General features: G+C 38.7%; 2 protein-coding genes across 2 annotated transcripts; one reads left to right on the top strand and one right to left on the bottom strand.

Annotated features, from left to right (window-relative positions):
- The first annotated feature begins 13,599 nt into the window (after positions 1-13,599).
- Positions 13,600-21,245, top strand: LOC131949329 (matrix metalloproteinase-9-like). The gene is made up of 8 exons (XM_059311168.1): positions 13,600-13,651; positions 14,076-14,315; positions 14,537-14,654; positions 15,956-16,137; positions 17,225-17,397; positions 19,096-19,186; positions 20,130-20,233; positions 21,093-21,245. Exons 1-8 carry the CDS (start codon positions 13,600-13,602, stop codon positions 21,243-21,245), a joined length of 1,113 nt encoding a protein of 370 aa, XP_059167151.1.
- A 110-nt stretch (positions 21,246-21,355) lies between these two features.
- On the bottom strand, positions 21,356-22,282 carry LOC131949328 (uncharacterized). The gene has a single exon (XM_059311167.1). The coding sequence runs from the start codon at positions 22,280-22,282 to the stop codon at positions 21,356-21,358; it is 927 nt and encodes a 308-aa protein (XP_059167150.1).
- Positions 22,283-22,530: the final 248 nt, after the last annotated feature.

Raw genomic sequence — 22,530 nt, 5'->3', positions numbered from 1 at the left:
CATTGGTCTAGTGGCTGGTAACATGGACAACATTGGTCTAGTGGCTGGTAACATGGACAACATTTGTCTAGTGGTAACATGGACAACATTGGTTTAGTGGTAACAGACAACATTGGTCTAGTGGCTGGTAACATGGACAACATTGGTCTAGTGGCTGGTAACATGGACAACATTGGTATAGTGGTAACATAGACAACACTGGTATAGTGGTAACATGGACAACATTCGTCTAGTGGTAACATGGACAACATTGGTCTAGTGGTAACATGGACAAGAGGAATGTTACGATTCTTAACCCTGTTCCTGTCTGTCAGGTCAATGAACAAAACTTCAGCTGATAATGAGTTAAATACTAGATTGTCATTTAGAAACAATGTGTCCAGATTGTTATTTAGAAACAATGTGTCCAGATGTTATTTAGAAACAATGTGTCCAGATTGTTATTTAGAAACAATGTGTCCAGATTGTCATTTAGAAACAATGTGTCCAGATTGTTATTTAGAAACAATGTGTCCAGATTGTCATTTAGAAACAATGTGTCCAGATTGTCATTTAGAAACAGTGTGTCCAGATTGTCATTTAGAAACAATGTGTCCAGATTGTCATTTAGAAACAGTGTGCCCAGATTGTCATTTAGAAACAATGTGTCCAGATTGTCATTTAGAAACAGTGTGTCCAGATTGTCATTTAGAAACAGTGTGTCCAGATTGTCATTTAGAAACAATGTGTCCAGATTGTCATTTAGAAACAATGTGTCCAGATTTTCATTTAGAAACAGTGTGTCCAGATTGTTATTTAGAAACAATGTGTCCAGATTTTCATTTAGAAACAGTGTGTCCAGATTGTTATTTAGAAACAATGTGTCCAGATTGTCATTTAGAAACAATGTGTCCAGATTGTTAATGTTATTTAGAAACAATGTGCCCTTCTTTTAACTTAAAACTGCCATTGAATTACCTTACCAGATTCTGGACACTGAGAAATATTTGACAGCATCTTTTGCAAGTAATTTATTCATAATGTTTATCTGCTAGACTGGATATCTTGGTTAATTAGATTTTTTTTTCTTTTAGTTGTCTGCAGCATATAGGTGGTGAAAATTTCAAGTGATATCAGTTATCTAGGATTTTTGGACATTGCTAAATTTAGCTTTCATTTTGTTGCAAGTTAAGTTTTTATATAATGAACTTTAAGGTAATACAAGTATTTTAAAGTATTTTTTCTATCCTACTTGGGATTTTATTAGTGTTCACTTTTTTCTTGGAATTTTAAGCCAAGTACATCTTTTAAATATTTATATTGGATAATATTTCAATTTTTTTTATATGTTTAGCTAAGTTTATCTTTTAAATCCATTTATATAATAAAATTTTTAAATTTTCTCATGTTTACCTAGTTCATTTAAAATCTTTAGCATAGCTAGAGAAGTATGTAAACAGTATAGTAAAATATCAGAGCAGATAGTCCATGGGACAGGTGAGGTTGATTTCATTAGTTTCTCTGACCACGGCATATCAAAGGATAGTGTGGCCAGCACTATGACCAGCTCTTTACATTTCAAACTTGAGTCAGGTACCCATCAGAGCTGTGTGGACTCAGGGGGTGGTACTGTGAAAAACTAGGTTAGCAGTCATATGCTCTAGCACTCTATCACACCATACTGTGAAGTGGCAACAGAATAACCAAATTGGGTTCTAATCCCTCCACCATACGGCTCCTACATTTCTTTGAATCTTAAAGAAATTTCATTGTGAAAATACGCTATGAATTATTAACAATTATTGATGGTCATGTTCATTTTAAATAGCAATAACTTGGATTATCTGCATTCTAATTTTCCAACAATGTGTTCTTTTGGAATGGTTTTTATTTAAGGATTTTCAACTCTTTCTTATGTTGATCTAACCTGCAGTTTTTCAATCATGATGGGATTCACATGGGATTTCAAAATGTCTCATGGTTGGTGTTGTGTTCTGTTCATTGTTTTCTATGTATTTGCTTTGTTTACTCTAATCACTGAATAAAAGGTCTTTTTACAAGTTTTTATTTAGTTCGCAACATCTGTTTGTGGCAAATCTTGTAACTCAATTTTGACCCACTTCTAATGCAGCAATTTCGTTCAAACTTTCCAGATACGTTCCACTTCGTTGACAATACAAGTCTATCTATTTTTTTTATTTAATTAGATGTTTAATTAGTCATTAAAACAATTAACTTGTTTCAAAACTAATGGAGATAACAAAATTAAATTACTCGTTAGATTACTGTATACAATAACAAAAGGGGAGACAACTAGCTAGACGCAATCCCCCTATCAGTCTGGTTAGCTGTGGTTTATGAGAATGTTTAAAGGCTATTAGGGGGAGGTAATAAACTTTTTGAAACGAAACAAAGGGGAGTTAGCAGGAATAAGAACTATTCCTTCACTATATCAGCTTGCTGTAGTCTGTACATTGTGGTCACAGATGGCTGCATTCATGGGGCAGATAAGCATCTTTCGGTTATCAATAGCTACTGATGGCATTTCGAAGCAAATATTTTAGTCGTGTCAACTTCAAAAATTAGGAATCACTAAAAGGTAGAAAATAAAACAAATATTAAAAACCTTTATGGCAGCAAGCTTTTAAATGCACTGAAAAACAAGAAAATAAAACTAATTTTCTTTCTTTAAAACCAAAAGCTTTGGTCACTCATGAGATAATTTACATATTTTAGCTTCAAAAAGCTTTTTTTATTAAAGAACGCAAATGAGTTTTATTTCTTATTTTCAGTGCATTGCTTGTTGCTATAAAGTTTTTTTATATTTGTGTTATGGTTACTTGTGTCACATAAAGCAGTGCTGTTAGATAGATTGATATATCATGTGCAATACTGTTAATTAGGCCTGTGCTTGCAGTGATGTTTGAAAGCCTATATACATTCAGTGCTGCTGTTGAATGAATATTAATCAATACACGATAGTGATGCTAACCATTTCTTAATAGTGATGTTAAATATTTGAACATGTGCAGTAATGTTAAAAAAATAATGCAGCGTAATTAAAAATGCAGCCAATTTCTGCAAGTTTTATTGTAAATTTGAACGGTTTGTTTTCCGTCATACAGTCAGCTAAAATTAATAAAATTTTAGAAGCTTCTTGTGTATAACTATAGAGGCCCTATCTATGATATATAGGCCCTATCTATTAATGTAGTTAAATGTAGGCCTTATGTGTATGATATCAATGTAGTTGAATGTAGGCCCAATTCCCGGGTTTTAAGATTTGTTTTTGATGAAACTGGTTAAATTATTTCATCATTTAAAATAGCTGCGTTTAATATTTTATGAATTTAATCTCTATTTTTAGACACCCCACATGATGAGCTAGTAGTATGTTATTGTAAGACAACATGTTATCAAGCGTTTGCGTTTTTTTTTTATTCACACCATTTCATTCACCAGCACAAGACGCGTTGCTGTGAGAAGTTTTGTGTTGTTGTTTACCTCCCCTTCCACAGGTGGCGCTATTTTCTGAGGCATCATTACACAAATAGCATTAGCGCAGATGGGAAGCAACTCCTCGCACTTTCACCACCGTTGGCCGCTGCCTTTACATTAAAAGCTCATTAAATTGGCGACCGTTACGGTTGTGTTGCACGCTCGGCGTTTGAAGTAAATTGTTCTAAGAGGACGATCAATTGGCGGGTACAGCGCGGGAAATAAAACGAAAGTGTGAAAAATGGAAATAAATTTTGGAGTTTTTTTAGATGGGGCTTGAAGCAAACTCGCTTTTATGAATTACTTATTTTTAAAATGTTGAATCGTCAAATTTGTGGTGCAAAAACCGTTTTCTATGTGTTGCACTTTTGCTTTTTTTTTGTCTTTTAAAAATAGCGTTCGTGCGAAAAGCCGTAAAACCACTAAAATATAGCACATTAAACGTTTGAAGTGATAAAATGTTGTGAAATAGCGTATTTTTGTCATACGTAATTGATGGAAATGTTTTTTTTTTTACTTTTATGTGAAAGATTATCAGGTTAGTTCCGACTTTAGAACCAGCGACAAGTGGCTTAATTTACCTATGGTAGGCTAGGGTTAGGGGTCATCCATAAATGACGTCACGCTTTTTTTGACGATTTTTACCTCCTCCCCCCCCCCATCCCCTCCGTCACACATCATCACAAAAAGCCAGACCCCCCCCCCTAAAATGACGTCACACCTCAACCTACAACCCCCCTCAAAATTGCAGTTGAATTTGTTTTGAAACATCGATATTTTTCCAAAATCTTGTCTAAACTATTACAATTTATTAAAACAGTTATCTAAAACGCGAAATAATGTCTAAAATTCGTTTTCTAACATTGCTTTTTTATAATGCAAAAGTGTGACGTCGCAACATCTGACCCCCCCCCCCTCCCCTCATCACACATCGTCACAAAATTACGGCCCCACCCTCCCCCCTACGAGTGTGACGTCATTTATGGTTGACCCCTTACCCATTGTAGGCCTGGGTTACCTATTGTATTACGGCATTTCAAAGAATTGATAGTTCGTGTCCGTCATTAAAGTTTAAATCTATTCTTTCCCGTTCTTATTAAAACAAATATTTTTCTTTGAATTAGTGGTTCCCCCCCCCCCCCCCATTCCTCATCATCATCAGAATAAGCCCCCCCCCCCCCCCTCAGTTACAAGCTGTCCAAAGTTTGGTTTTTGTCCACTCGAGATCAGTTTACACACGTGTCAAGTAGCGTGAGGCAACTTCTGAAGAGCTACCCAACACTTGGTCCCTATCTCAGGTAACTTTGAAATAAGTTAGTCAACTTCTTTAAAGCTGGTCATTATCAACTGACACATGAGTACGTCTTTAAAGCGTGTTGCAAGACTTTGACAAATAGAACATCACAAAATGTTTGTAAATATTTTAGTATCGCTAACGAGGGCAAAATAATATATATATATATATATATATATATATATATATATATATATATATATATATATTTATATATATAAATTATATAACAATTTTGGATTTAAAAGCGATAGATCCACTACGACTTTTGTGGTTCATCGTCTTTATGCCTTAAATCATCACAATTTTGATGGTTTGTCATTCTTAGCTCCATGACCCCGAAATTTTTTACCGAAAATGGAATTTAAATAATTTATATAGAAAATATATACTTTTAACAGTGTCCGCCCCCCCCCCCCCCCCCCGAAGGAAATGGAATTTATATAGAAAATATATACTTTTAACAGTGTCCGCCCCCCCCCCCCCCCGAAAATTTCAAGTGCCCCCCCCCCCCCCGGAGAAAAAAGTCTGGAAGAAACACTGTCCATGACAATGTTGATAGTTTGTAGATCTTAGATACATCAAAATGTTGATGGGTTGTCGTTCTTAGCTCCGTTACAATGTTGATAGTTTGTTTGTTCTTAGATCCATCACAATTGTGATGGTTTGTTCTGTATATAACTAACTAGAACCTAATATACCAGGCTAATAAAATGGGAAGACTACGTCACATGACGGACGGGTTTAACACCGAGAGAGGCACTGAGGATGGCGGAGGACAGAGAGGCACTGAGGATGGCGGAGGACAGAGAGTAAGTGAGGAATACTGTCAGAAGGAATCTAGTAGCGTCCCAATGGTCCACCTAGATACCGAGCTGAAGAAGAAAGTACTGACAGATGTCACCATTTCTGACAATTATTTGAACGCAATATTCACTTATCTAAAAAAAATTCAAGTCGTGAAAAAGAATTCCTTTTCGCCGTTAATTACCTAACTGCTAATTATCTAACTGTGTGTGATTTCCAAATTGAATTATCGGTTAATGATGAACATGCATCTCTAATCATGTCTAAAGTGTTGCTATAATTAATAATTCTTGTTATTAAAGTAACGTAAGTGCTACAGACGTGTTTTACTTTCGTAAAAAAAAGTTCTATTTGTGGTAGCATCTAGCTACAGCTTACGGTAGCAATGTTTAAGGTAGCTTCTAGCCACAGCTGATGTTTGTGGTAGCACCTAGCCATAGCTGATGGTAGCAATGTTTGTGGTAGCGTATAGCCATAGATGACGGTAGCAATGCTTGTGGTAGCTATTCTAAAACCGCTGGGTAGACGCTATAGTACCGACAGACTTACAAGGCTTGAAATTCCTCAGTGTTTTTCCCTTCAAACACTTCTAGTTCGTCTCTCTTATAAAGTGCTGAGAAAAATCAAAAGATGAGCGAAAAAATGTTTCCGGGTAGGGGAAATGTGGGTCACGTGTTCAAGGACCGTGGTTAATGAATCAGCTGTTTAGGTAACCGACATAACACGTGTCCTGTGGCTAATGAGGGTGGGGAAGAGGGGGAGTGTGTGCTTGAATGTAGGTAAATGTCGGCCGGCTAGACCAAATGCTTTTTTAATATGCTGCACTGTAATACAGCCGTCAATATGCTGCACTGTAATACAGCCGTCAATATGCTGCACTGTAATACAGCCGTCAATATGCTACACTGTAATACAGCCGTCAATATGCTGCACTGTAATACAGCCGTCAATATGCTGCACTGTAATACAGCCGTCAATATGCTACACTGTAATACAGCCGTCAATATGCTGCACTGTAATACAGCCGTCAATATGCTACACTGTAATACAGCCGTCAATATGCTGCACTGTAATACAGCCGTCAATATGCTGCACTGTAATACAGCCGTCAATATGCTACACTGTAATACAGCCGTCAATATGCTGCACTGTAATACAGCCGTCAATATGCTACACTGTAATACAGCCGTCAATATGCTACACTGTAATACAGCCGTCAATATGCTACACTGTAATACAGCCGTCAATATGCTACACTGTAATACAGCCGTCAATATGCTGCACTGTAATACAGCCGTCAATATGCTACACTGTAATACAGCCGTCAATATGCTACACTGTAATACAGCCGTCAATATGCTACACTGTAATACAGCCGTCAATATGCTGCACTGTAATACAGCCGTCAATATGCTACACTGTAATACAGCCGTCAATATGCTACCAGTGTTTTACTTTGTATTTATGACAAGTTAGTTAACCCTCCCAGGTTTTGAATCGATAAACTCAAATTAATATTTTTTTTGCCAGCCTCCGATTCAGTCACCGATGGATGCAATACATAATATGACTGGATGTTCAACTGTGAAATAATAAAATAATTGTTGTTTCTTCCTCGGTTATACAACACTTTTACATGTATACATCTGTTGTTGTTTCTTCCTCGGTTATACAACACTTTTACATTTATACATCTGTTGTTGTTTCTTCCTCGGTTATACAACACTTTTACATTTATACATCTGTTGTTGTTTCTTCCTCGGTTATACAACACTTTTACATTTATACATCTTTTGTTGTTTCTTCCTCGGTTATACAACACTTTTACATGTATACATCTGTTGTTGTTTCTTCCTCGGTTATACAACACTTTTACATGTATACATCTGTTGTTGTTTCTTCCTCGGTTATGCAACACTTTTACATTTATACATCTGTTGTTGTTTCTTCCTATTTAATTAATTATGGTTCATTTCCCGAAGACTTGCTGTGACTTGGTTAGTAAAATAATATTTATTTCAGTATTTTCACTAGTGAAAGTGTGTTAATAAAACGGTTAAAACTGAAGTTAAAATTTGTGAAGGGGATGTAGTAGTGGCCCACTTGATTTATTGTATAAAATAGTGGGTGGCCAGTTGAAAAGTTATACTACAATATAAGGAAAAGTTATACAACAATATAAGGAATGGCGTGGAAAGTTATACAACAATATAAGGAATGTCGTGGAAAGTTATACAACAATATAAGGAATGTCGTGGAAAGTTATACAACAATATAAGGAATGGCGTGGAAAGTTATACAACAATATAAGGAATGGCGTGGAAAGTTATACAACAATATAAGGAATGGCGTGGAAAGTTATACAACAATATAAGGAATGGCGTGGAAAGTTATACAACAATATAAGGAATGGCGTGGAAAGTTATACAACAATATAAGGGATGAAGTGGATGAGTTATACAACAATATAAGGAATGGCGTGGAAAGTTATACAACAATATAAGGAATGGCGTGGAAAGTTATACAACAATATAAGGAATGGCGTGGAAAGTTATACAACAATATAAGGGATGAAGTGGATGAGTTATACAACAATATAAGGAATGGCGTGGAAAGTTATACAACAATATAAGGAATGGCGTGGAAAGTTATACAACAATATAAGGAATGGCGTGGAAAGTTATACAACAATATAAGGGATGAAGTGGATGAGTTATACAACAATATAAAGAGTGGAGCTTCAAAAATATAATCAGTACACGTGTCCTACCTCTACCACATACAAGACTCAAGTATTAGAAGTTTGTTTACCAAATTGTGGAGTTTTGATAAGCTCTCCGGGCAAATCTAAAGAGTTGTTTGATTTCAAACAGGAAAAAGCCATGTGGTTTTAGTGTTTGATCATTGACAGGCTGCGTCCATAGTTTGTGGTTTAATGATTTTTATCTTAAGTGAGCGATTTGCCGATGTTTGATTTAAATTTAAAGGGTTTTTTTAAAAATTGTTTTAAGATGCGAATTTATTTTTTCATGAGGTGTAACAATCACAGTGACACACTGACTTAGTTAGGTTAATGTTTTAATTAACCAATTATTTATTCTGTGTTAATTACTGCCGGAACCGTTGCGTTTTTTTATTCCGGTAAATGATCCATTACCGAATGTGGGGAATGTATAATGTATGATGGGTCTAATCGACGAGACCAAAGGGAAGATAACTTGTCGAACATGCGTGTTACAACTCTGGCGAGGTGACACAGACGTTATTAACTCCCTTGGCCAGGAAAAGTGGGACATGCAGGCTAACAGTAACCTTTTAGTGGACAGTCGGACAGTCATGATACTACATATTTTTCAGTCCACGACATAGAGTAAAATATTTGATTCAGTCATAGATCTATATATTTTTATTTGGTTTGATGATAACTATATTAAATATTTTCCGTACGTTTATATTTGGTTATAAAGTGTCTTTATTTTAAAAAATTGTCAGTAAATTTTCGTTTTATATTGTCATGTCTTTATTTAAAAGTTTTTCTTGGTTTTTCGCTGAGTCATGATAATGATTTGATTTTCTTTAGGGAATTCTAAAATACCTTGATCTAAATACTAAAATAATATATCGAATTATGTTGTTGTTTTTTTTTTTAAATAAAGAGATCTAAATGCTATATTTTTGGTAAATAATTATAATTATTCAACACTTGCTAATATTGCAAAACTTCAATTTAGTAAAGCCAAATTTTCTACTGAAGTCTGTCAATGTATTGCGCATCCTGGTTCCGTTCCAAAGTCGTATCGTGCACACAACTGCGATGTTCGTACAATGTTGTGTATTACATTCATGTAGTTTTAGCTTGTACATTTATTACATTCATGTAGTTGTAGCTTGTTACATTTATTACATTCATGTAGTTTTAGCTTGTTACATTTATTACATTCATGTAGTTTTAGCTTGTTACATTTATTACATTCATGTAGTTGTAGCTTGTTACATTTATTACATTCATGTAGTTTTAGCTTGTTACATTTATTACATTCATGTAGTTTTAGCTTGTTACATTTATTACATTCATGTAGTTTTAGCTTGTTACATTTATTACATTCATGTAGTTTTAGCTTGTACATTTATTACATTCATGTAGTTTTAGCTTGTTACATTTATTACATTCATGTAGTTTTAGCTTGACACATTTATTACATTCATGTAGTTTTAGCTTGTTACATTTATTACATTCATGTAGTTTTAGCTTGTTACATTTATTACATTCATGTAGTTTTAGCTTGTTACATTTATTACATTCATGTAGTTTTAGCTTGTTACATTTATTACATTCATGTAGTTTTAGCTTGCTACATTTATTACATTCATGTAGTTTTAGTTTGTTACATTTATTACATTCATGTTGTTTTAGCTTGTTACATTTATTACATTCATGTAGGTTTAGCTTATTACATTTATTACATTCATGTAGCTTTAGCTTGCTACATTTATTACATTCATGTAGTTTTAGCTTATTACATTTATTACATTCATGTAGTTTTAGCTTGAACATTTATTACATTCGTGTAGTTTTAGCTTGTTACATGTTTTAGCTGGTTACATTCATGTAGTTTTAGCTCGTTACATTCATGTAGTTTTAGCTCGTTACATTCATGTAGTTTTAGCTTGTTACATTTATTACATTCATGTAGTTTTAGCTTGTTACATTTATTACATTCATGTAGTTTTAGCTTGTCACATTTATATTTGGTGTAGCAAGGGAGAGGTGGGGATTTGGGATTAGTTTAGGGGGGGGGGGGGGGGGCATGAGAACTTTGAATCTTGGCCTAGATTCTATTTCCCCTTTGAATACTAAAACATGTAGACGTCTAGTTTGAAGCAATTTTTTAAAATAGATCTTTTTGAAAAGAACTGGCAGCTTCTGCATTTTTTAACCTCTCGTTTTATTGCGCACAAAAAAAAAAAACATTGGAAAATTGTGAAGACGGGGTCACGACTTCTGCTGGTAAATGGGGTGTTTGTTTTTACACACTCCTTAGAGCCGAGGCCGTGATTTTTTAAAGAAAATAACTTTAAATCTACCGCATACCGTTACCATCATTTTCTCAAAACAACTGATCCAATCCCCTCACCCCCACACCTAGCTCCCACCCCCATGGCTGAGATGTGAGTATTGTTATGCCCGAGAACCGCAGTGTGGAAAGGTAAAGAGCCGCTCCTACACGGCGAGGGGGGACGGGCTATAAAAGGCGGGGGAAGGAGTTTGACGCAACATTGAGTGGTGTCAAAAAGTGGGAATGATGGCTAATATACTTGTAACATTCGCGAAACAAATGATTCCTATTTGTGTGGTTTGGTGTGTTACGTTGGTGATGTTAGGGGAGACAAAACCCTCGGGAAACACGGAGACAAGAGCCAGGCATGTTTCGCCAGAGGTCAGTAAATGGGGCAGGACTATATCCGTGGTCACGCTTGTGGGTCGGTAGCTATTACAGATACACAGATCGTGTCAGATCGCACTTTTGTACCAAACTTGCTCAAGCAATGACAGTTATTTAAATAAAAATGACGAATATTGTTTTATTAAAAGATTGTACTCACTTTTTTAAAAGTACAATTATTTTCTTACATTTTCTCTGACAAAATAAAACCGTAATTAAATATTTTGTTATATTATTTTATTTGTGATCAATTAAATAAATGAAGCTATTAAAAAATATTAAACATAAAATGTTTAGAATCTTGCATCAGACAATAATATTTAAACTTTTTATTAGATGAATTACTGAGAAAAATATTTAATTTATTACATATCGTTTTGTTAAAGAAAATAATATGTGCACTTGTGAAGCTACTTATTCATCTAAGCGAAGCTAGCAATAATTTTTTGTTGTTTTAGCTGATAAATGTAAAAAGTCTTAATTTTTTTCTGCGTGTGCCCGGTTCGAGAAAATGTTGAAATTATTTTGATCAAGTATTTCAGGCAGGCATACAGTGTTTCTTCCAGGCATCTCTTGGTGGGGGGGGGGGGGGGGGAGGGGCTCTGCCGAAGAAAGTCTATCGCCCCCCCCCCCCCCCCCCGATGAAATTATATGTACATAGAAAACATATACTTTTACCAGTGTCCGCATCCCACCCCGGAAAATTTAGTCCGCCCCCCCCAACCCCACACACAAAATTTCAAGTGCCCCCACCCCCCACCCGGAGTAAAAAGTCTGGAAGAAACACTGCAGGCATATTATTAACATACCGTTCAAGTAATATTTTGGCTGCAATTGTCATCAACTGTTTTGTCTAGCAGAAAGATTTCATTCATAATCAGCTAGTTCAAGAGTTTTGTATTTAAGCTCAAACTTGTCAACAAGTCCTTCACGAGGGAGTCAGTACTTCTGTGTACGTCTTGTACGACTGTGTACGTCTTTTACAACTGTGTACGTCTTTTACAACTGTGTACGTCGTGTACAACTGTGTACGTCTTTTACAATTGTGTACGTCTTGTACAACTGTGTACGTCTTTTACAACTGTGTACGTCTTTTACAATTGTGTACGTCTTGTACGACTGTGTACGTCTTGTGCGACTGTGTACGTCTTGTGCGACTGTGTACGTCTTTTACAACTGTGTACGTCTTGTACGACTGTGTACGTCTTGTGCGACTGTGTACGTCTTGCACGTCTTGTGCGTCATGTATGACTATGTACGTCTTGTGCGTCATGTATGACTATGTACGTCTTGTACGACTATGTACGACGGTGTACGTCTTGTGCGACTGTGTACGCGAGTAATCGCGTGAGCGTGCGATGTTTGAAGTCGCGCCGGTTAGCTCGGTCAAAGGGCCGGTCAATTACCCGATGCACGACCTGATTAGCGTTAGCACTCCAGCTGTATGGTGTGGCTACATCATTTACATCATTTACATATGCCTGGCAGTATGTCACAGATACAGTGGCGGAGCTAGGGGTGGGCTTGTTGCTAAGGTTATATGGTTAGTCTGTGTGTGTTGCAACGGTGATAAATATGGTTGCTAGGGTAGTGCTATGGGGATACATGGTTGCTAGGGTTATATGTGGGTTGCTATGGTGATTTTAAGTCGACAGGATGATCAGTTGGTTGCTATGGAGCTAGAGGCTATAGATATAACCGTGGTACAAAAATCGTTAGTATGTCTTGTTTTTTCTTAGTCGATGAGCAAAACAAACTATTTTTAGTTGGTACAGGTGCGTGTAGGCGGGGAGGGGGGAAGGGGGAGGGAGGGCAAGCGATGGATCCGGTTGCAGACAGTAGATGTGCAGTGGGAGGGGAGGGTGGGTCTGTTTTGTCTTGGGTTGTTTACAAACATTGTTTACTTCATTAATAACTGTCATTTACACTGATGTTGTATTCCAAATACTAATGAATGGCCACGTTTCAGCGTGTACAACTATTTTGACGGGATGACGGTTAAACGTACAAAAAACTAGACGAGTCTATAATTTAAAAACAATGGTAACAAAACTGAATGTAAAAAGGAACCTTTTCAATCTCTTTTCAAAATGTCTAATGTATTTTTGGGGGGAACAAAAAGAATACAAACACATTTAGCCCAGACAATTTGTTCATTCGTTTCAAGCACATGCAGCAGAGAGAGCATGCACGGGTTCACTGGGGCGTGACATGCGCTCACACTTGACGCAAATCTGGGCTTTTCTTTATTTCTGCAAAAAAAAAAAAATTTTGTCTTTTGCTCTGATTGTTTAAGAGTGAACGTAAATACACAAAGACAGTTTGAAATTGTAATAAAATAAAATACTCCATAAGCTTATGTGTATAGCAATGAGCGGATATCTTGAAGAATTTTTATTACTTAGCCCCCCCCCCCCTCCCCCTCATATTTATTTATGTATAGCAAACTGAAAGGCCACATCCGCTTCTGAGTAAAAGTTACCAGACACGAACTGTATAATGAAATAAACGTGGGTCTAATTCTATCTTTTCACCCTATTTTAAAGGAGTTCCTAAGTTCTTTTGGATATTTCCACGATGACCGTCATCACGTCAATCACAACACATTCGAAAGGCAGCAAGCTGTTCGGTAAGTGGAACACATTAAGTGTAGGCCAATTGTTATAATTTTAAACAAAACACATTCGAAAAGCAGCAAACTGTTCGGTAAGTGGAACACATTAAGTGTAGGCCTACTGTTATCGTTTTAAACAAAACACATTCGAAAATCAGCAAGCTGTTCGGTAAGTGAAACACATTAAGTGTTATAGAGAAAATTATGACATAGGTGCCTCAAGTTGAAAAAAAAACTGCTGTGTATCTTGTTGTAGTTGTCTGTTGCTGTTTTTTTTTTTTCAATTAAAAAAAAACAACTTTTTAACTAAAATATTCCATAAGTTAATTTGCAGCTATTTAATAGGGTAGCTAAGTGCAAATTGAGTTGATACCTAATTTTCCAGTTTTAAGGGTAATTTGTGCAGACGATAAAATATGTGGTTTTTGCCTGTTTTAAGATTCCAGTTTTAAATTAAACATGTGGTTTCTGCCCGCTTTAAGGTTATTCCAAGAACACAACGGCTTAAAAGTGACCGGAAAAATTGACAAAAAAACTTGGCAGCTAATGAACAAGCCGAGATGTGGAGTACCAGACATGGGGGAGATGAGGAGCCCCCCTAGACGGGCGACCTTCACCCCTCGCAAGATGAGGGTCAAGATGGATCGTCTGAGTGCGAGAAGTCGTAGCCTCGATCTGGGTGAGTTTATTTTTACACGCTTGACATTTGATATTGGTCAACATTTTAGATTGGATCTTTGGCAAATGGTAACATCAAATAATTGACAAAAGTTAACAATTGAATTTTGCAAATGTTAACATTTGAATAAGAAGAATTTGAATATTGATTTTTTAAATGCTAATATTTAAAGAAAAATGTTAGCTTTTTTAATTTTGACAAAATGTTAACATACACGACAGAAGAAACGCCTAAAAGATCCGGACGTAAAAGACGCGAGACGCTCCACAAGTGGGACAATAACGCTGTGACCTTTAACCCAAGAACCTTCTCCTACAGACTGCCTATTGATGCCCAAAAGTAAGTAAAAACGGTTCAAGTTGGCCAGGTATGCCATCTAGATGATGTCCGTTGTTGATCACACAGTGGGGTGTTTGTTTCAAGACGTCATCATATTGTAAAGATGAACGAATTGTGGTAGAAAAAAACATTACAATAGATTGCTATCGATTTCATGACTTAACTGTATCGATAAATCGTAGCATCGTAAGGTATAGGCTCCCTTACAGTCTCACTGTCACCTATAGTGGCAAACATAGACACACACTGACATTCATACTGATGTACACAGACATTCGGACACACACCAACATAGACACACAATCACAAGCATTCGGACACACGTACAGACACACATGGCAACACACACAGACAAACACACACACACACTTAGATACACTACATGAACGTGTTGACCCATACCCAGAAAAAATATTTTAAAACATCTAATCAATCTACCTTAATTAAAATTAGCTGGACCATCTTTTGGCAAACTATCGTAATATTAAAATAAAGTAGAAACTGTTAACAATTGAATACCTATAGCCGCTCAAGGTGGTGTGAAACTGCCGCTACCTAACGTTGTAACACCCAGAGGCGTAGCGACCCTTCCCGGCGCCCGAGGACAAACTTTCGATTTGCACCCCCCCCCACTCGAACTTTTCATTTGCACCCCCCCTCAAACTTTCGATTTGCACCCCCCCCCCCTCGAACTTTTGGTTTGCACCCCCCCCCTCAAACTTTCAATTTGGCGCCCCCCCCCTAAGGTCAGCGCCCGGGGACATGTGCCCCGCCCCCCCCCCCCCCCTCGCTACGCCTCTGGTAACACCGCTATGTATGTATGTATGTATGTCTATCAAAGGGTTGAGGATATGTGGGGCAGCATAATATACTCGCGTTGGCCTCGGGCACAAACATGCTTTCACCCCCCCCCCCCCCACCCCCGGGCTCTAATTGATGATAACATGAAGCCTGTCATAACATTTAATTGGTTTGAAAACCTGACTAATTTAAGTTATGAGCAACTATTTACGAGAAACATGCAGAGCAATTTAAAGCATGTCAAACATCTCGAACATTAAAATTTGGCGCTTTTTTTTTTCCGCCTTCAGGGCAAACCGTTTTCTTTTTCACTAGAAATGTCGTGTAAATGAACTCTAATTATCGTGTAAATTTCGGGCAAGAATCTTGTAAAATATCGTACAAATTTCATGTAAATATAGTACTAATGTCTAAACATAGCACTAATGAGATGTAAAAATCGAATAAATGAGTTTTCTTTTATAACAAGTTTATTTTATATTTTTATTATGATTTAACAGTTGTAAAAAAAAATGTCCGTCTTGTTTGTTGAACATCAGACAAATTTTTGCCGAGGCGTTCAGACGCTGGTCGATGCCCAGTCAGCTGACCGTGTCTAAATCATCGAAAGTTGGGGACATCGACATCATCTTCGCTAGCAGAAACCACGGAGATGGAGATGCTAACGCGTTTGATGGTAGAGGTAGGTGGTGCTAGTCTTGATGGTAGAGGTAGGTGGTGCTAGTCTTAATGGTAGAGGTAGGTGGTGCTAGTCTTAATGGTAGAGGTAGGTGGTGCTAGTCTAGATGGTAGAGGAAGGTGGTGCTGGTCTTAATAGGTAGGTGGTGCTAGTCTAGATGGTAGAGGTGGGTGGTGCTAGTCTTAAGAGGTAGGTGGTGGTAGTCTCGATGGTAGAGGTAGGTGGTGCTAGTCTAGATGGTAGAGGTAGGTGGTGCTAGTCTTGATGGTAGAGGTAGGTGGTGAAAGTCTAAATGGTAGAGGTATGTGGTGCTAGTCTTGATGGTAGAGGTATGTGGTGCTAGTCTTGATGGTAGAGGTAGGTGGTGCTAGTCTTGATGGTAGAGGTAGGTGGTGCTAGTCTTGATGGTAGAGGTAGGTGGTGCTAGTCTAGATGGTAGAGGTAGGTGGTGCTAGTCTTGATGGTAGAGGAAGGTGGTGCTGGTCTTAATAGGTAGGTGGTGCTAGTTTAGATGGTAGAGGTGGGTGGTGCTAGTCTTAATAGGTAGGTGGTGGTAGTCTCGATGGTAGAGGTAGGTGGTGCTAGTCTAGATGGTAGAGGTAGGTGGTGCTAGTCTTGATGGTAGAGGTAGGTGGTGCTAGTCTTGATGGTAGAGGTAGGGGGTGAAAGTCTAAATGGTAGAGGTATGTGGTGCTAGTCTTGATGGTAGAGGTAGCTGGTGCTAGTCTTGATGGTAGAGGTAGGTGGTGCTAGTCTTGATGGTAGAGGTAGGTGGTGCTAGTCTTGATGGTAGAGGTAGGTGGTGAAAGTCTAAATGGTAGAGGTATGTGGTGCTAGTCTTGATGGTAGAGGTATGTGGTGCTAGTCTTGATGGTAGAGGTAGGTGGTGCTAGTCTAGATGGTAGAGGTAGGTGGTGAAAGTCTAAATGGTAGATGTTGTGTTAGCTGTACTACTAAAGGTGCTCAATGTTTTTATTGAATTTTCCTCTAACATCGACAAAAATAGCCTTAAAAGTTCATGTAACACAATTGACTTTATGAAGTCACGCAGCAGAATGACTCCAGTCATGTGACACCTTTACTTCTCCAGGTATGCTTCTAGCACACGCCTACCCACCAGGTGATGTCGAGGTGTCAGGTGACATTCACTTTGACCTTGACGAAAACTGGGGCTGGAAGGTCAACCGGACCGACACGCATGACTTGATGATGGTCGCCATGCACGAGGCGGGGCACTCGCTGGGATTAGCTCACTCTAGAAACGTGAGTTACCTCACTCTAGAATATGAGTTACCTCACTCTAGAAACGTGAGTTACCTCACTCTAGAAACGTGAGTTACCTCACTCTAGAAACGTGAGTTACCTCACTCTAGAAACGTGAGTTACCTCACTCTAGAAACGTGAGTTAGTTACCTCACTCTAGAAACGTGAGTTACCTCACTCTAGAAACGTGAGTTACCTCACTCTAGAAACGTGAGTTACCTCACTCTAGAAACGTGAGTTACCTCACTCTAAAAACGTGAGTTACCTCACTCTAGAAACGTGAGTTACCTCACTCTAGAAACGTGAGTTAGTTACCTCACTCTAGAAACGTGAGTTACCTCACTCTAGAAACGTGAGTTACCTCACTCTAGAAACGTGAGTTACCTCACTCTAGAAACGTGAGTTACCTCACTCTAAAAACGTGAGTTACATCACTCTAGAAACGTGAGTTACCTCACTCTAGAAACGTGAGTTACCTCACTCTAGAAACGTGAGTTAGTTACTTCACTCTAGAAACGTGAGTTACCTCACTCTAGAAACGTGAGTTAGTTACCTCACTCTAGAAACGTGAGTTACCTCACTCTAGAAACGTGAGTTACCTCACTCTAGAAACGTGAGTTACCTCACTCTAGAAACGTGAGTTACCTCACTCTAGAAACGTGAGTTAGTTACCTCACTCTAGAAACGTGAGTTACCTCACTCTAGAAACGTGAGTTAGTTACCTCAGTCTAGAAACGTGAGTTAGTTACCTCACTCTAGAAACGTGAGTTAGTTACCTCACTCTAGAAACGTGAGTTAGTTACCTCACTCTAGAAACGTGAGTTACCTCACTCTAGAAACGTGAGTTAGTTACCTCACTCTAGAAACGTGAGTTAGTTACCTCACTCTAGAAACGTGAGTTACCTCACTCTAGAAACGTGAGTTAGTTACCTCACTCTAGAAACGTGAGTTAGTTACCTCACTCTAGAAACGTGAGTTACCTCACTCTAGAAACGTGAGTTAGTTACCTCACTCTAGAAACGTGAGTTAGTTACCTCACTCTAGAAACGTGAGTTACCTCACTCTAGAAACGTGAGTTAGTTACCTCACTCTAGAAACGTGAGTTACCTCACTCTAGAAACGTGAGTTAGTTACCTCACTCTAGAAACGTGAGTTAGTTACCTCACTCTAGAAACGTGAGTTACCTCACTCTAGAAACGTGAGTTAGTTACCTCAGTCTAGAAACGTGAGTTAGTTACCTCACTCTAGAAACGTGAGTTAGTTACCTCACTCTAGAAACGTGAGGAGATATGTTTTGTTATAGAGAGGGAGAGGGGAGAAAGGTTTTGTTAAAGGGAGGGAGAGGGGAGAAAGGTTTTGTTAAAGAGAGGGAGAGAGGAGAAAATGTTATGTTAAAGAGAGGGAGAGAGGAGAAAGGTTTTGTTAAAGGGAGGGAGAGAGGAGAAAGGTTTTGTTAAAGAGAGGGAGAGAGGAGAAAGGTTTTGTTAAAGAGAGGGGAGAGAGGAGAAAATGTTATGTTAAAGAGAGGGAGAGAGGAGAAAGGTTTTGTTAAAGGGAGGGAGAGGGGAGAAAGGTTTTGTTAAAGAGAGGGAGAGAGGAGAAAGGTTTTGTTAAAGAGAGGGGAGAGAGGAGAAAAGGTTATGTTAAAGAGAGGGAGAGAGGAGAAAAGGTTATGTTAAAGGCAGTCCATCTCCACAGAGAAACGACATCATGTTCGCCTCGTACTTGGACTACGACCCTGATCCACAACTCAACTCTGGCGACATCGCTATTTTACAGAAACTTTACGGTAAGCTGACGTGCTATTTTACAGAAACTTTACGGTAAGCTGACGTCACTGTTTTACAGAAACTTTACGGTAAGCTGACGTCACTATTTTACAGAAACTTTACGGTAAGCTGACGTCACTTTTTTACAAGGCGGACTAATTAGGGTGATGTAACCCAAAACAAGTTAATTAAAAAGTCTAGTGACAATTTTAGCGCAATTTCCTTATGTTATCTAAAAATAGCTCTGTCGTAGCGTAAATCAAGAGCAGGGTTAGTAAAACCATTGGTTAGTTATTAAAACGTTTTTTATTTTTAAAAATTTTCAGTATTTTACATGTTTTATTTACAATAGAGTTACATGACTAAAAACCATTGCACGCCTAGCTACTGAACGTGATGACGAAGCCATAGAACGTGATGGTGCAGCTATTGAACGTGATGACGCGTGTGGTGTGGTTGGAAAAAATGCCTACTAATTCGGTCCAAATTTTAATTAATTCAAAAAATTTTTTGTGACCGAACGAAAGGATATTTTTGAAAACTTTCTTCGGCAATATTGTTCTAAATTATGGCAGGAATCGATTGGTACATGTTTCAAGTCGCTAAGTGGTCTGGTTGCCGAGATATGGGCCAAAAACTGCATTTTTTCGAGGTTTTTTGGCTTTTCTGGGAAATCCATGAAAGAAACCCGGAATTTTTATGGCCTATGTTCATCCTCGTAACTTGCTTAACATAATTGCTTTTGGAACTAGTCATCGATATTGCTTTGTTGAGGAGGAGATACGACTTAAAGCCCGGACACACATTCATCCATACATTCATTCATCCATTCATTCATCCATCCATTCCCAGAAATGACGAGTTAATAAACGCAATTCTCCAGAATGGAAATTGCGCTAAAAATGTCGCCTATTCCTGCCAAATGTGTTGTGATGTAACCCAAAAATGTCGCCTATTCCCCAGGTAAACGACCAGGTTTTGTCCAGTCGCCGAGGAAAAAAAAATTCTTTGATAAAAAAAACAAAAAGCTGCCTAAATCTTGTCGGATAAATTTTAACGACGTTTTTGTAGGTAAGTCAAGCATTGTCTACTGACGTCAAATGTTTTTAAAAAATCTAATTTCTTAACTTTATTTAGTAGAACCTCGGTCTGAATTGTTTCTTTCGACCCGGAAGTGTTTGTAATTCCTCTTTGTTTGAGCTTCATTAATATTCTTATGTACCTGTAGATTCGAAGTGTTAGGTAGTGGATACCCGTGGACATGACTGACCAAGTGTCAGATGACCCATGGACATGACTGACCAAGTGTCAGATGACCCCTAGATATGACTGACCAAGTGTCAGATGACCCCTGGACATGACTGACCAAGTGTCAGATGACCCCTAGATATGACTGACCAAGTGTCAAGTAGAGGTGACACACGGACATGACTGACCAAGTGTCAGATAACCCCTGGGCATGACTGACCAAATGTCAGATGACCCCTGGACATGACTGACCAAGTGTCAGATAACCCCTGGACATGACTGACCAAGTGTCAGATGACCCCTGGACATGACTGATCAAGTGTCAGATGACCCCTGGACATGACTGATCAAGTGTCAGATGACCCCTGATATGGCTGACTCAACTGACCTCTGGACATGACTGATTCTGCCACTGGACCACAGACAAACCAAAAGTTAAAATACGCCAATGATGAGCCAAAGCAAACATGAAATGTACTCCTCTGTTTACGTATCCAGGGCATAGAGGAAGTATTTTAAGGTTAGGTTAACCTGTCACCCCCTCCTGTGACATAGGCCGCTGACAAGAGTTTTCCAGGCATCTCTGTCCTGGGCTATGATTGGTAAGGTTAGGTTAACCTTGGTGTCTTCTTCTTCCAGGTCACTTCTCCAGATCTTCCTTGGTCTCTTTTCCTTTAGCTCCGTGGATTCAAAGTCTTGTTATGCTGGATACAGGCTCCTGAGTATCTGGCCAATCCATGTCCATCTGTCTTGTTATGCTGGATACAGGCTCCTGAGTATCTGGCCAATCCATCTCCATCTGTCTTGTTATGCTGGATACAGGCTTCTTGAGTATCTGGCCAATCCATCTGTCTTGTTATGCTGGATACAGGCTCCTGAGTATCTGGCCAATCCATCTCCATCTGTCTTGTTATGCTGGATACAGGCTCCTGAGTATCTGGTCAATCCATCTCCATCTGTCTTGTTATGCTGGATACAGGCTCCTGAGTATCTGGCCAATCCATCTCCATCTGTCTTGTTATGCTGGATACAGGCTCCTGAGTATCTGGCCAATCCATCTGTCTTGTTATGCTGGATACAGGCTCCTGAGTATCTGGCCAATCCATCTGTCTTGTTATGCTGGATACAGGCTCCTGAGTATCTGGCCAATCCATCTCCATCTGTCTTGTTATGCTGGATACAGGCTCCTGAGTATCTGGCCAATCCATCTGTCTTGTTATGCTGGATACAGGCTCCTGAGTATCTGGCCAATCCATCTCCATCTGTCTTGTTATGCTGGATACAGGCTCCTGAGTATCTGGCCAATCCATCTGTCTTGTTATGCTGGATACAGGCTCCTGAGTATCTGGCCAATCCATCTCCATCTGTCTTGTTATGCTGGATACAGGCTCCTGAGTATCTGGCCAATCCATCTGTCTTGTTATGCTGGATACAGGCTCCTGAGTATCTGGCCAATCCATCTCCATCTGTCTTGTTATGCTGGATACAGGCTCCTGAGTATCTGGCCAATCCATCTGTCTTGTTATGCTGGATACAGGCTCCTGAGTATCTGGCCAATCCATCTGTCTTGTTATGCTGGATACAGGCTCCTGAGTATCTGGCCAATCCATCTCCATCTGTCTTGTTATGCTGGATACAGGCTCCTGAGTATCTGGCCAATCCATCTGTCTTGTTATGCTGGATACAGGCTCCTGAGTATCTGGCCAATCCATCTGTCTTGTTATGCTGGATACAGGCTCCTGAGTATCTGGCCAATCCATCTCCATCTGTCTTGTTATGCTGGATACAGGCTCCTGAGTATCTGGCCAATCCATCTGTCTTGTTATGCTGGATACAGGCTCCTGATTATCTGGCCAATCCATCTCCATCTGTCTTGTTATGCTGGATACAGTGAGTATCTGGCAAATCCATCTCCATCTGTCTTGTTATGCTGGATACAGGCTTCTGAGTATCTGGCCAATCCATCTCCATCTGTCTTGTTATGCTGGATACAGGCTCCTGAGTATCTGGCCAATCCATCTGTCTTGTTATGCTGGATACAGTGAGTATCTGGCCAATCCATCTCCATCTGTCTTGTTATGCTGGATACAGGCTCCTGAGTATCTGGCCAATCCAT

Source organism: Physella acuta, unplaced genomic scaffold (assembly GCF_028476545.2).
Source record: "Physella acuta isolate Inbredline_101_S28 unplaced genomic scaffold, ASM2847654v3 ptg000689l, whole genome shotgun sequence".
NCBI lineage: Eukaryota > Metazoa > Mollusca > Gastropoda > Physidae > Physella > Physella acuta.
This window is presented reverse-complemented; position numbering and strand designations above follow the sequence as displayed.